This window comes from Chrysochloris asiatica, unplaced genomic scaffold (assembly GCF_000296735.1).
Source record: "Chrysochloris asiatica unplaced genomic scaffold, ChrAsi1.0 scaffold00047, whole genome shotgun sequence".
In the NCBI taxonomy this organism is placed as follows: Eukaryota; Metazoa; Chordata; class Mammalia; order Afrosoricida; family Chrysochloridae; genus Chrysochloris; species Chrysochloris asiatica.
This window is the reverse complement of record NW_006408565.1, coordinates 11,878,776-11,892,510: the sequence shown is the minus strand read 5'-3', so window position 1 is coordinate 11,892,510 and position 13,735 is coordinate 11,878,776. Positions and strand designations below refer to the sequence as shown.

Here is a 13,735-nt window from a genome sequence, read left to right as displayed (position 1 = left end):
CATATGCAGTTAAAACATCAGAAGTCCACAAATAATATCAGAGTTTATGCAATAAACAATCTCCCAGGGTCATCTGAGATGTGTCTTCCCCGGTTCAGGTGGGGTCTTGATCAAACGAAAATGGTTCATCATAGTTTAAACTAAATGTGAGGGGTACTGTCAGCCCATGCCTCACACTGACCTCTAGAAGACCCCAAATGTCACATTCTTTTTCGTCTTTTTGGTAACATGTGTGGGATTTGGCTGTCTTTGCCAATGAAATTCTGTCTCCAGTCCTGAATGAGCAACAGGGGAATGGTGGAGGGAAGATTTGGAATTCTTTTGGATTTAGGTATTCAGTGCTCAGCTCTCCAGAAAAACTCCTACCAGAAAACCCAGCAAGGAATCGCTCCAGCCCAGGGATTCTAAGTGCATCAGAGTCACCTGGGGAATTTGTAAAAATGTCCCCCTCCCAGACCAACTGGGAGCAGTGCCAGGTAATTGGTCCCTGTCCAAAGGCCCCTGCTGGTCAGTCAAGCTAGATAACCCAGGACCCTGGCACCATGAAACTGAAACTGTAGCTGTCCTCTTGGGCAGAGTTCCCAGAGGCCTTTTCTGACCCCAGGAAACATATCTTTTTTTCCCACTTGGACAGCATGCATGTTTCACCAAGACTGTCATGATGCTAAAATGCATCTAGTTTCTGGCTAAGCAGAGCCCCGGCCTCTGTGAGTCCAGACAAAGGCACTCAGCACTCAGAGCACGGCCGCCTCCACAGGTGCACATCTGTGGCTGTAACCCACATGGGCCAAAGGCTGCTTTTCTTCTCTCTCCTTTGATGATCTCATTGAATCCCGTGGCTTTAAATGCCATTTAGAGGCTGATGACCCCCAGCTTTATAACTCATGTCTGGAACTGTGAACCCGAGGGAGGGGACCTCACCTCCATGGGCCTGTCCTCACATGGGCAGGTCAGGCAAGTCTCTTCGTGGTTGAGACTAAACTGAGGCTTCTCCCTGCACCACCATCTACCTGAGCTCAATCCCAAAGCAGATACTTGTCCTTCCTCTCACCATGCACTCTAGTCTGATCTCTCGGCCCCCACAAAATGCCTGCTGAACCTTACCCTCTCTCCAGCTCCTCAATGTCCCCCAAGCCCAGGCTCCTGTGTTCTTTTGCCTGAGAGACTATAATAGCTTCCTGTCTTCACCTCCTATTCTTGTTCCCTTCAGCCTATTCTCTACTCAGAAACTAGAAGTTCTTTAAAAACAACAAAACTGTGAGATACAATTCACATGCCATGCAATTCACTCAGTTCAGTGTATATGCCACTGACCTTTCATCTACTTAAAGTTGTACAACCATCACTACTATCTAATTTTAGAACATTTCCATCACTCCAAAAAGGAACTTTAATTCATCCAAGTTGCATGGTACATAATGGACACACAGAAATTAAGTTTCTGTTCACCTGAGTCTTGGTGGGCCGCTGCAGGATAAGTACTAGTTTCGTAGTTCAAACAAACCCACCAGCCACTCTCAGAAACCCTACACAGGGTTGCTATGAGTTGGAACCAACTCAACGGCATACAATAACAACGTATGCCTACAATGAACACTCTGAAAAGAAAATTTAAGAAAATCATTTCATTTATAATAAGATCTGAAAGAATAAAATGCCTAGGAATAAATTTAATTAAGAAGGTGAGAAACTTGTATACTGAAAACCATAAAACTGCTAAGAGGACTTCCAGCAAGATGGCAGACTGGGTAGACACACCATAACAAAACTTTGGAAGACCAAAGGAAACAGATGCTGATGATAGACCTGGACCCCTAAACTAAAGAGGAAGAGATAGAGAAGCAGCTTGAATGTTTACTAGAAGAGATTGAACAAAGAAAGGCGAGGCAAAGAAAGAAGATACCCAGATGAACTGTGTCAGATGACCACAGGAAGTGGGACCATCTTGAATTTATGCAAGCAGCTTTGGAGGTGACAGTGGTTTGGAGGCACAGATTCACATTAGTGACTGGAAACGAGAAAGGTGCTACTCTTTCTTGCTCCCCACTTTCCCCTGGTGACCAAAGGCATGGTCAGTCTGCACCCTGTCCACATGCAGCGCAGCTCCGGCTCTCCAGGGGGCCAGAGCTGTGTTGCTGTGTGCCGCCATCATTGTGAACTGGGAGCTCTGGGCACCATCCTCAGTGCCTGGATTCAGGTAAGCTGTGATTCAAACAGGGTAAATCCTGACAGCTCTGGACCAGGGGGAGCTCACCTGGGTGACCAGCCTGCCTATGGCTGCCCTCTGAACCTGAAAAACCCTGATCCCAGCTAGCTTTGGGGCCTGCATGAACTACTTTCAGATTGGGTGCCCTGAACATAGACAACATCTAAGTTACGGGAATTCCATCTAGGGCCAGAAGCACCGCCATCTCATTCTGCCCACTCACTCACTACTCCTTAGCAAGCAGGAGCCCCAAAGTTTTCTCCTCTCTGAGTCCAGCACACACCCTGGTTTTTTCTTTCATTGTTTTTCTTTGCCTATTCTTTCTTCTTTTTCTCCTCTTCTCCTTCCTTGTTTTCATCCTTTTTATCTCTAATTTCATTTGCTCTTCTTCTTGTTTGGGATCTTAATTTTTCTTTAAGAGTTTCTGATCTCATTCTGTTTTCATCTTCCCTCTCCCTAATTGTGTTCAGTGCTTTTGTTTTCTTTCTTTCTTCTCTTCTGTGGCTTTATTTTCTTTTCCCTCTTTTCTCTTTTTGGTTACTACATTATTTTTTTCTTGCTATTGGTTTTTCTTCTTTTTTCTCCTTTATTACTTTTTTCCACTGTTGTTTTTTGCTCATTTGTTATTGTTTTTTTCTCTCTCTTGTGTGTGTGTGTTTTCTATTCTTGCCCCACCCAGTGGTGGGCAGCAACTGTACCCATACAGTTCAGCCACAACCATACCCTCTGTGGCCCACCAATTATCAACAGTCAATACCATCTGATCAACAATCTCCACAGCCAACAGCAACCACACCCACCCTACACTGAGCTACACAAATGGTGACTGGAGAACTGGACACACACTTCCATTGTCTAATCCCACCCACCAAGAGGCAGCTAGTGAGTGCCAACGAGGACACCAACAGAAATTATCAGTTAATACAACTACAATGACACCACAATGTCTTAGAGGCAACAGACAATTTTCATTTACATGAAGAAACCAGACACAGTGGCTCAAACAAGTGACCAAGATACAGAACCAAAAAACATTCTGAGGAAGAAAGGCATTGGAACTACCTGAAAAAGAATAATAATAATTTAAAAAAGTTTAGGTACCTTCAACAGATTGATGAAAGATTAGAAAGATTGAGGAAAACAAAGATAATACAGAAAAAACATTGGAAGAATTCAGGAAAACACCGGGAAAAAAAAGACAAACTATATGAGAGATTGAAAACAATACAAAACCTGCAAATAGAAATTTAGAAGATTAATACTAAGATCTGGGAAATGGATAACACATTGAAAGGACAAAGGAGTAGATTAGAATCAATGGTGTAGTACAATGAAAGACACATAGATCAATGAAACAGAATTGAGAACCCAGATTTATCCACCTCTGGTCAGCTGATCTTTGAAAAAGGGCCAAAATACATTAGATGGAAAAGAGAGAGACTCCTCAACCAATTGTTGTTGTTGTTAATTGCTGTCGAGTATGTTCCAACTCAAAGCAACCTTGTATAGGGTTTCTGAGGAGCAGCTGGTGGGTTTGAACCACTGACCTTTCAGTTCAATCCAACCTCATGGTCCCGTGCTTGTTCTACAGCACCACATCAGGTCTCTAACAAGTGGTGCTGGCAAAACTGGAAATTCATTTGTACAAGAATGAAACAAGACCTGTATCTCATACTATATGCAGAAACAAACTCAAAGTGAATTAAAGACCTAAATTTAAAACTTATAAAGATCATCAATGAAACCATAAGGAGAAACTTAGGGCATAAATCCACTATCAAACATAACTGAAAGAAAACACACAAAAACAAAATAGATGACTGGGACTTCCTAAAAATTAGTCAATTATGTGCATCAAAAGATTTCACCATAACCATCAAAGCAAGCAATCAAGTCTCTTCAGGACAAACCCCCCTCCAAGACTGAAACTCAAAGGGAACACATTGGCAGGTATGTAAGCTTGCTGGTGACCATGTTGGTCTCCTGGTGAGTAGAAGAGGGGGAAAGGCAGCAATAAAGAAATGGGCTGAGTTCATCCATGTTCCACAAACTCTCATCAACCTGGAGATGAGAGAGAGAAGAGGAAGGGATGGTTGATCCAAAGTGTGGTGAGACCTGGGGACACCTGAGCCCATGGACAAAGACATAGTCACAGAGGGCTAGAGCTGAGAGTGAAGCATCCAGCTGATATGAAGTGAGGGGAGATGCACAGGAATGTCCAAAGTTGTAGCTAGTACCCATTTGACCTTCAGTGGCTTGTTAATCAGAACTTGACTATAGGAAGATTTTAAAAAAATTTTTTTTGGTAAAGGAAACAAATGTAAATTGCAACAATTTGATGAACTTGACCTATATTTATAGATGTTGTTGTTGTTATGTGCCATGGAGTCGGTTCTGACTCATAGCGACCCTGCACAGGGTTTCCGAGGCTGTTAATCTTTACAGGAGCAGAGAGCCTCATCTTTCTCCCGTGGAACAGCTGGTAGTTTCGAACTGCTGACCTTGCGGTTCACAGCCCGATTTGTAACCACTACGCTACCAGAGCTCCTTATTTATAGATGTAGTAGCTCAAAATACCAACTGAGAGGAAAGAAGTTTTCATACAAGGATCAATCCTATCTTCTCTTTATACAGGGTTGATGGGGAAGGGCAACTTAGACATTGGCTGCCTAAAATGCGGGAGGGCCTATAAAATCACTAAGTGACTGGCTTACACGTTTTCAAGAAGTTTAGTTTCAGATGGTGCAGAGAAAGGTAGAATCCCCACTGAATAGTTTTCATCTTGTCTAGACGGGTCTGGTGAAAAGGGATGGGGATAAGATTCTTATGATTCAATAGTAATTGTTATCATGACTAATTGCTACTGTCACAATTGTAAAGGTAGACATTTTGTAACAAAAAAGAGGGGAATAATTAATCTTACAGTCCAGAAATAGAGGACCCTAGGACCATCAAGGGAGAAGAGCACGAGCGGAATGTGGAGCCTTATTCAGAGAAGCAGCAACACCAGAGATGAAGACAGAGAAATAGAGTAGCTGAGGACTCTAGACTCATGGAAAGAGAAAGGCTGTGTGCTGGTGGCCAGGAGGCAGGATTGCAGAATGTGCCCTTTGGCTGTTTAAATGATTATATATTCCTGAGTGTTTTGGTGTAATTTCCCCTCCAAAACAACAACAACAGCATAGGGAATAGAAGCAAACACTGTTGAAGAATGATGTACAGAGGAGATTATAATAATTGCAATGAAATGATGTGTAAAACCAATATTCTCCCATGTAAACTATGACTCAATTCCCAATAAAAACTTAGAAAAAAATATTTTCACCAATAGTAAAAGGAGGACCCACAGACTGGGAAAATGTGTTATTTTTGCAATGACATATCAAACAAAGGACTAATCATTAAAATGTATAGAAAACATCAATACCTCAACAAAAAAAGATAAAATAATCCAATTAATTTTAAAATGGGCATAAGACAGAGGCAGACATTTCACCAAAGAAGACATTCCAGTGGTCCACAAACATATGGAGAGATACTCACCATCATTAGCCATTATAGAGATGCAAATAAAACAATAATGAGATTTCATTTCACCCCAGTATTACCTATTGCTATGTTGTGAGTTGCCATGGAGTTGGTACAGACTCACAGGGACCTTATGTACAACAGAACAAAACACTACCCGGTCCTGTGCCCACCTCCCAATCATTGCTATGTTTCAGTCCATTGTTGCTTCCACTGTGCCAATCCATCTCTTTAGGGGTCTTTCTCTTTTTCACTGACCCTCCACTTTAGCAAGCATGATGTCCTTCTCCAGGAGCTGACCCATCCTGATGATATGTCCCAAGTATGAGAGATGAAGTCTGGCCATCCTGGATTCTAAGAAGTCTTCTGGCTGTACTTCTTCCAAAACAGATTTGTATGTTCTTTTGGCAGTCCATGGTACTTTTAATATTCTCCACCAAAACCATAACTCAAATGCATCAGTTATTCTATGGTCTTCTTTGTTTATTGTCCAATTTTCACATGCATATGAAATAGATCTGTTTTGGAAAAAGTGCAGCAAGAATGCTCCTTGGAGGCCAGGATGGCTAAGCTTCGTCTCTCATCCTTCAGACATATTGTCAGGAGGGAACAGTTGCTGGAGAAGGATGTCATGCTGGGTAAGATGGAGGGTCAGAGAAAAAGAGGAAGACCCCCAATGAGATGGATCAGCCAGGTGGCAAGTGTGGCAGCGGTAGTGAAGTTGGCCCAGGATCAGACATTGTTTCGTTCTGCTGTGCATGGGGTCACTATGAGTCGGTTCTGACTCGATGGCATCTGACAACAACAACATGAGGTTATTGAAAACACCATGACTTGGGTCATCAAGCTGACATCTTTACTCTTGAACACTTTAAAAAGATCTTGCACAACAGATTTGACTAATGTAACACATTGTTTGATTTCTTGGCTACTGCTTACATAAATTTGATGGTTGATCCAAGCAAAATGAAGTCTCTGACAACTTTAATTTTTCTCCATTTATATGAATTTTATTTATTGGTCCAGTGGGGAGGGAGGGTTTTTGTTTGCTTTCCATTGAGGTGCAAACCATACCAAAGGCAATGGTCTTTAATCTTCATCAGTAAGTATTTTAAGTCCTGTTCTTTCAGCAAGCAAGGCTGTATCATCTCTAGGTTGTTACTGAGTCTCCCTCTAATCCTGATGACATGTTCTTCTTCATATAATCCAGTTTCTCAGATTATTTGCTTGGCATACAGATTGAATAAGTATGTTGAAAGAATACAACCCTGGCACACACCTTTCCTAATTTTAAACCATTCAGTGTTCCCCATGTTCTGTTCAAACAACTGCCTCTTGGTCTATGTACAGATTTCTCATGATCACAACTAAGTGTTCCAGAATATTTGAAAGGGGAAAAACAACCCCGGCATCACTCATCAACCACACCTCACTCCAAATGTCCCATCTAGAGACTTCTATTCAGGGTGAGGAAGATAACCTCTGTGGGAGAGAGAAGGCAGGAGGCGGAAGGGAGGAGAGAAAGAAGGAAGAGAGAGTCAACGGGATGGGAGGCGATTTATATAGGTTTAAAGGGAGTGGTCATTGCTGGGGTGATTTAGCTCTGGCCTATCAAAAGCCGTGTTGTCCTTTAAACTATGTGCCTTGTATCTTAGGGCAGGGAAACAGACAAAATGGAGTTGGAGGGAGGGGAGAGGGAAGAACCGAAGGTATTGTAACATTGTAACAATATTCATACTTTGCAATGTTGTCCATAGCTTGTCATGATCTACACAATCAAAAACCTTTGCATAGTCAATAAAGCACAGGTGGTAAACATCTTTCTGTTATTCTCTGCTTTCAGCCAAGATCCTGCTGATGTCAGCAATGATATCCCTCATACCATGTCCTTGTCTGAATATGGCTTGAACCTCTGACAGTTCCCTGTCAATCTACTGTTACAGTCGTTTTTTGATTATCTTTAGTAAAATTTTACTTGCATGCTATATTAATGATATTGTCCAGTGATTTCTGCATTCCATTGGGTCACCTCCCTTTGGAATGGGCTCAAACATGGATCTCTTCCAATCAGTTGGCCAGGTAGTCATCTTCCAAATTTCTTGGCATAGATGAGTGCTGCATCTGTTTGCTGAAAGATTTCAATTTGTATTCCAGCAATTCCTGTTCTTTGCCAATGCCTTCAGTGCACCTTGGACTTCTTCCTTCAGTACTATTGGCTCTTGATAATATGCTACCTCTTGAAATGGTAGAACATCGATCTAAATAAAGACGTACAATTATGAAATTCTTAAAGGAAAGCCTAAGGACCTTGTTTTGACAGTGGATTCTTAAATATGAAACCAAAAGCATCGAACAACAAGAGAAAAACATAGATAACTAAAACTTCATCTCTGTGGGTGTGGAGTGATGGGCCAGCTTTTGAGACAAGTACCTCTGCACTCATATGGCTGCCCCCAAACCAGGCTCTGACTCATATCATCAGTCAAGGAAGTCACTCTCTTCCAGTGGGTGTACAGGGTGGGCCACTGCTTGCAGTGAGGCAAGTGTGGGAATCAGAACTCCTCAACCTGCAGGCAGAAGAAGGGACACAGCATGGAGGAAAAGGATTTCAGCAGTCTGAAGGGTGCCTGGGTGACTGAATGTCCCTCTTCTTTGATGACTCCACATTATCTTGAAAAGAAAATGCAAACTCTTCACAAGCTGGTGAGTGTCCCAACATGTCTTTCTTGTCTTTTCTCTCTTCATACTCACCCTTGGTCCTTCTGCTCTAATCCTCTAATCTATCTCCTTGAAATTCCATGGATATGACTTTGAACTTCATGCTGCTGTGCCTTAGCATCTGCTGTTTTCTTCCTGTGGCATATAGTTCTTGCTCTGCAATGATCATCTGGAATGCTCTAGAATGCTTACTTGACTGGTAACCACCTAAGCACCAGACCCATTTGGAATTCCTCTATGAAGCTTCTTCTGACCCATCTGGACAGACAATGGGACCCTCTCCATGGATGATACTCCCTCCAAGTGCTGACTTTAGTGGGTCGTGATAATCGTTGACTAGTCTAGAAGAGTTCACGGGTGGCTCTTCAATGCCCACAGCAGAGCATAGTAGACCCATAATAACTATTTGAAGACTAGATAGATGAACTATTTCCCTGCTAACCTGTGAGATCCCCAAGGACATGACCAACAGGTATCGCTTCCATTTGTTGCTAACTCCCAACTATAACACTGCCCACTTGGATGGAGTTCCGAAACAAGATGTCAAATCATCCTGCAGAGTGGGTTCTGTTCAGAACGGTCCCATTGACCAAATTTCTCAAGGTCCTGCCCTGCTCAATCCTTGGTTTGGAGACAAGCCCTCCTGGAAGGGTGCCCACCTGTGGGGGACCGAGCCCTGCTCTACTGGCAATGCCCCAGATACATTCCCAAGCTGGTCCCAAAGTCTGATCATTTTTCCAGAGGCATACTGCAAATACAATGTGGAGGCCGTGTCTGACCTCCTCTCCAACAAGGAAGATGAAGAATCAAACTCCACATTCCTCTGAGGCAGAAGTCAGTCAGGCCTCCAACCTTCTTTACCCAATTCTGACACCAATCACCCCTCCCATTCCACTCTACTTCTCTTCTAGGTTCAATAATGTGTTGCGGTGGCCACACAGAACTCACAGATGATCCAGTGCTGGGGTTTATTAGGAAAATGAACAGGATTAGAAATGACTCAGTGGACTGAAAAGACATTTATCCAAATGTCCCAAGTAGGGTAGAAGTCAAGGATGAGAGAAAGGCATGTCTGTGGTATGGCTGAGAAGAAGCTGTCGACCAGAGGACTTCTTATCATTTCTGATCTTGGTGTTGAGAGTCTCTGTTTCTGCTTCTGAGATAGTGCATTTATAATTCAGCCGAATGGTAAAATCAACCAATCATGATATTAGAGTCCCATAGATTCTATTTGCATGGCTCTCTCTGGTAGCGTAGTGGTTACGAATCAGGCTGCAAACCACAAGGTCAGCAGTTCAAACTACCAGCTGCTCCATGGGAGAAAGATGAGGCTTTCTGCTCCCATAAAGATTTACAGCCTCGGAAATCCCATGGCTCTACATTTTGAGTTATGGTGTTGGAGGAGAATATTGAAAGTGCCACGAGCTGCCAAAAGAACCAACAGATCTGTGTTGGAAGAAGTGCAGCCAGAGTGCTCCTTGGAGGCCAAGATGGCCAAACTTCGTTTTTCATACTTCAGACTTATTGTGAGGAGGGACCAGTCGCTGGAGAAGGGTATCATGTTTGGAGAGGTGGAGGGTCAGAGAAAAAGAGGAAGACCCCCCAACGAGATGGATTGGCCAAGTGGCAGCATTGATGGACTCAAGCATGGCAACAGTAGTGAGGTTGGCCCAGGATCGGGCAGTGTTTCATTCTGCTGTGCATAAGGTCACACTATGAGTCGGCACCAACTTGATGGCACCTAACAACAACAAACATGCATTGGAGTCCTGGTGTGTCACTGTAGGATAGATAAGCACTGAACTGCTAACCGTAAGGTTGGCAGTTGAAACCTACTAGCCACTCTTCAGAAACCCTACACAGGGTTGCAATAAGTTGGAACCGACTCAACAGCACTTAACAACAACCACCGCGCAGTCATTTGGTGAGGGTTACAAAAACTATAGTTACCAACAGCCCATCTTTCCACCCTGGGCAGCTGTCGAGAACCGGCCTCAACAGGGGAGTTTGGTTCATGAAGTTGGGAGATCTGGCGGCGACAGTGACAGATAAAGAACACACACAAAGACACAACAAGAGAGACACATAGACACCCCGGAACTAGAGTGGATGCGTAACTGGCGTCAGACAGATCCTGCATTGTAAACATTTTGGCTATGCATGCCATTTGCACACTTTGCCAACTGCAATGCCTGCCCGAACTGCAAGCCGCTATGCATGTGGGCTTCGGTCTGTGCCCCAGTTTTATTTCAGGGAGGAGCTTTACACAAAGGGAGGCGGGGTTTATTAAGACGGGGTACAGAAGTGAAATGTGATTAATCGTTCAACACAGGACACAATGATTTACAGGTACAAATTCTAAAACATATATCACAAATTGTCTTGATAATCTAACATCCTTAATTTTCCAGAAATTCAAGCAAATTATTATATGGTACTTTTCAGGTTCGAATCCCAGGGCAGCAACTCAGTTTCTCCAGGCTAATTAACATACCTATAGCACCTAATCTCGAATGGGAAAAAGGTGAAAAGGATTGAAAGGAGTCCCGCTGTGTCAGCTGTCTGGCCCAGACTTGCAGGAGGAAGCAAGATGCCTAGCTACAGGGTTTGCACCTGAGGGCGACCCGGGATGACTGACGCTATTGTTCTTTAGATAAAGCCCAGGAATACGCCAATCCACTTTTGGTTAATTCCTTGGGGGAAACTTGGCTTTTGGAACTTCCCAGCAAACTTGTTTTTGGAGCTTTGTGTCTCGGCTTTAGGAGCAGTTTAATATTTGTCCATGGGTATCAAGGGCTTATGTATTAAGTTAATATCAAACATAACTGAATAATTTGATAAAGAACAGTTTGGATGAGCTTGCCCAGTGGCCAGAGTTTGTTCCTCAGAGAGATTTGTTCCCAGAACACCTTAAGCACTGCCAATACAGTGGAGACATTGAGAGAGGCACATTAGGAAACCATTTTCTCAGAAGCTACAATTACAGGGGTTCGAAGCATAGCATGAATTAATAGGACTAAAGAGAATTATACAGCGCTAGCCCCACAGTGAGTTCGTAAAGCCAATGAACCCGGGACGTCCGGAGGTTACTTCCTTGAGCCCACAGGGTCTCTGGCCAGCAAGTCGGAGCATGGCCACATGCTGGATTTTCGTCCATGACACCGGTCCTCAACACCCCAATACCAGTGGGGTGTTTGTGTCTTTAACAAAAAGCAAGTGTAATTAAAAAAAAAAGTAATCTGGCACCAAAAACTTCCTTCATTTATTTTTCAGGGGTCTTTGCTCATTAATCTTCCCCTCCTAAGCTGCTTTGAAGGATCCTAGTGGCATAGTTGGTTAAGCTCTTGGCTGCTAAGCAAAGGGTCAGTGGTTCAAACCTACCAGTTGCTCTGCAAGAGAAAGATGTGGCTATCTGTTTCCATAAAGATTTACAGACTTGGAAACTCAATGGTGAAGTTCTACTCTGTCCGACTGGATCGATATGAGTTGGTGACAGTGGTTTGGTCTTTTGATAACCTACTTTGTGCTCTGTTAGAACAGGATTTAGTTTTCTAGTTGTTGTTGTTGTGACGTGCCATCGAGTCGATTCTGACCCACAGCAACTCTATATACGGTTTCTGAGGAGCAGCTGGTGAGCCTGAACCACCGACCTTGCAGTTCAAACGGCTTTGCAGTCTGGCGCATTAACCCACAGTGCCACACTAGTTTTCTAGTAGCATCTGTTATATGCAGGATGTCCTCAAACATTAATGATAATGAGTTGGTAGTGGCACAGTTGGAAGCCTTCGGAAGCCAACACCAAATGTCAGACCCTGGGAGGGTCCCTCTGTGGACATAGAGCAAGGGCTGGGAGCAGATCCCACAGCTGTGGGTTCCTTTTGGGAACCACTCATTCAGCAGACATTGTGTGGGTGCTGGGAAGACAGGGCTCTGGCCACATGATACTAGCATGGCTGTTACCAAAAAGATGAAAACTGGTAGCTGAGGTAAAGTACCCACCCAGGAGGCTGGCCGTCCCCTGGGAGACCTGGGAGGCAGGATAGCAAGGGATTTGGACTCTGGTAGTCCTGGGTGCCAGGATTAAGGCTAAAAAAAAAACCCAAATGACCCTTCCCAGCCTTAGTGGTTTGAGGACAAACTGAGAAGCTGCAATAAATTTCTCCATCCCAGCTTTAGCATAGAGCAGCTGCTCGGGATCTATTAGATTCCCTGGGGCTGGGGGTTGATCTGTGATCTCCTCTGAGCTGAGTGCTCGCATCCTGGGGCTGCCACAGCTACCACCTTCACCTAGGAAATGGCACAGAGTCATCCTAGCAATTCGTAGGGCCTTGTTCTAATGGACGAGAGCCCCAGCCCAAACCGAAGCTTCTTGACAGGTATGAAAATACTTTCCTGAAGACCACCCGCTTCCACTCCCAAAGCCTCCTTGAAGCAGGATAGAGGAGGGAGGCCACTCATGGTGGGGGCAGCCAGCAGCAGCAGAATCTTCATTTCAGGGATGCAGAAGTTTGGGTGCTGAACCACCTGTGTGCCTTCAACTACAAAGTTCCTGTCACTGATGAATCTGCAGAGTGGCCTTTCAGTTGGCCCATGACTTTCATTCATTTTAATGGCTTTTTTTTTCCTGAATGATTGAAGAAATTTTAGAAAACAGGTGGATACGAGTGGAGGGTGGAGGTGCCAGAGGGCAGTACTGGAAGGCAGGCAGAGCCGGCCTCTGGCCTCCCTTACCCCTACCAGGAGCCACCCCTCGTTCCGGAAATCAAGCTTCAGATGTGCAGGGTCCTCCCCCACCCTCTAGTCTAGCCCCATATTACTCCCACCCCCAGCTTGGATTTGCTGTCTGAACATTGCTGCTTTAAGTTTGGGTACTTGATACAGGAAAAACGAACAGAGATGGCAGGAAGACATGGGGGTCTGCGGGAGGTGGGCGGAACAGCAGGGTCCTGACATTCCTTTATGGAAACTCCCTGCGCATGGGGTGCAGCGCCAGGGCCTGAGAACCACCAAGACCAAGACAGTGGCCAGCCCTGCCCTGGGCCTCCGGAAGAACCTCTGGGCAGCAGAGGGGAGCTGCAACCTAATCCCGACCTTCCTTCAGCACCTAGTGAGCATCCACTGTGTGCCAGGAAGTTGGACCAAGTGCTAGGGGTGTCCAGGTGTCCAGACAGACGCAAGTCCCTGTCCTGGCACGCTTCGGCCCGGGTCTCGGCCCACACGAGGATCCCGTGCTGCCCCGCCCGCCCAGGCCCGGCCCGCGAGGACCTCGGACCCGCCCCCAGC

At 44.6% G+C, this 13,735-nt stretch overlaps 1 protein-coding gene across 1 annotated transcript in view; it reads left to right on the top strand.

Moving 5' to 3' along the window:
* Positions 1-2,068: 2,068 nt before the first annotated feature.
* The window catches only part of SEPN1 (selenoprotein N, 1), a 29,301-nt gene continuing 17,634 nt past the window's right edge, over positions 2,069-13,735 (top strand). The window contains 2 exon segments of the mRNA XM_006862394.1: positions 2,069-2,197; positions 13,440-13,559. Of these exon segments, the coding sequence (XP_006862456.1) occupies positions 2,069-2,197; positions 13,440-13,559 (249 nt within the window).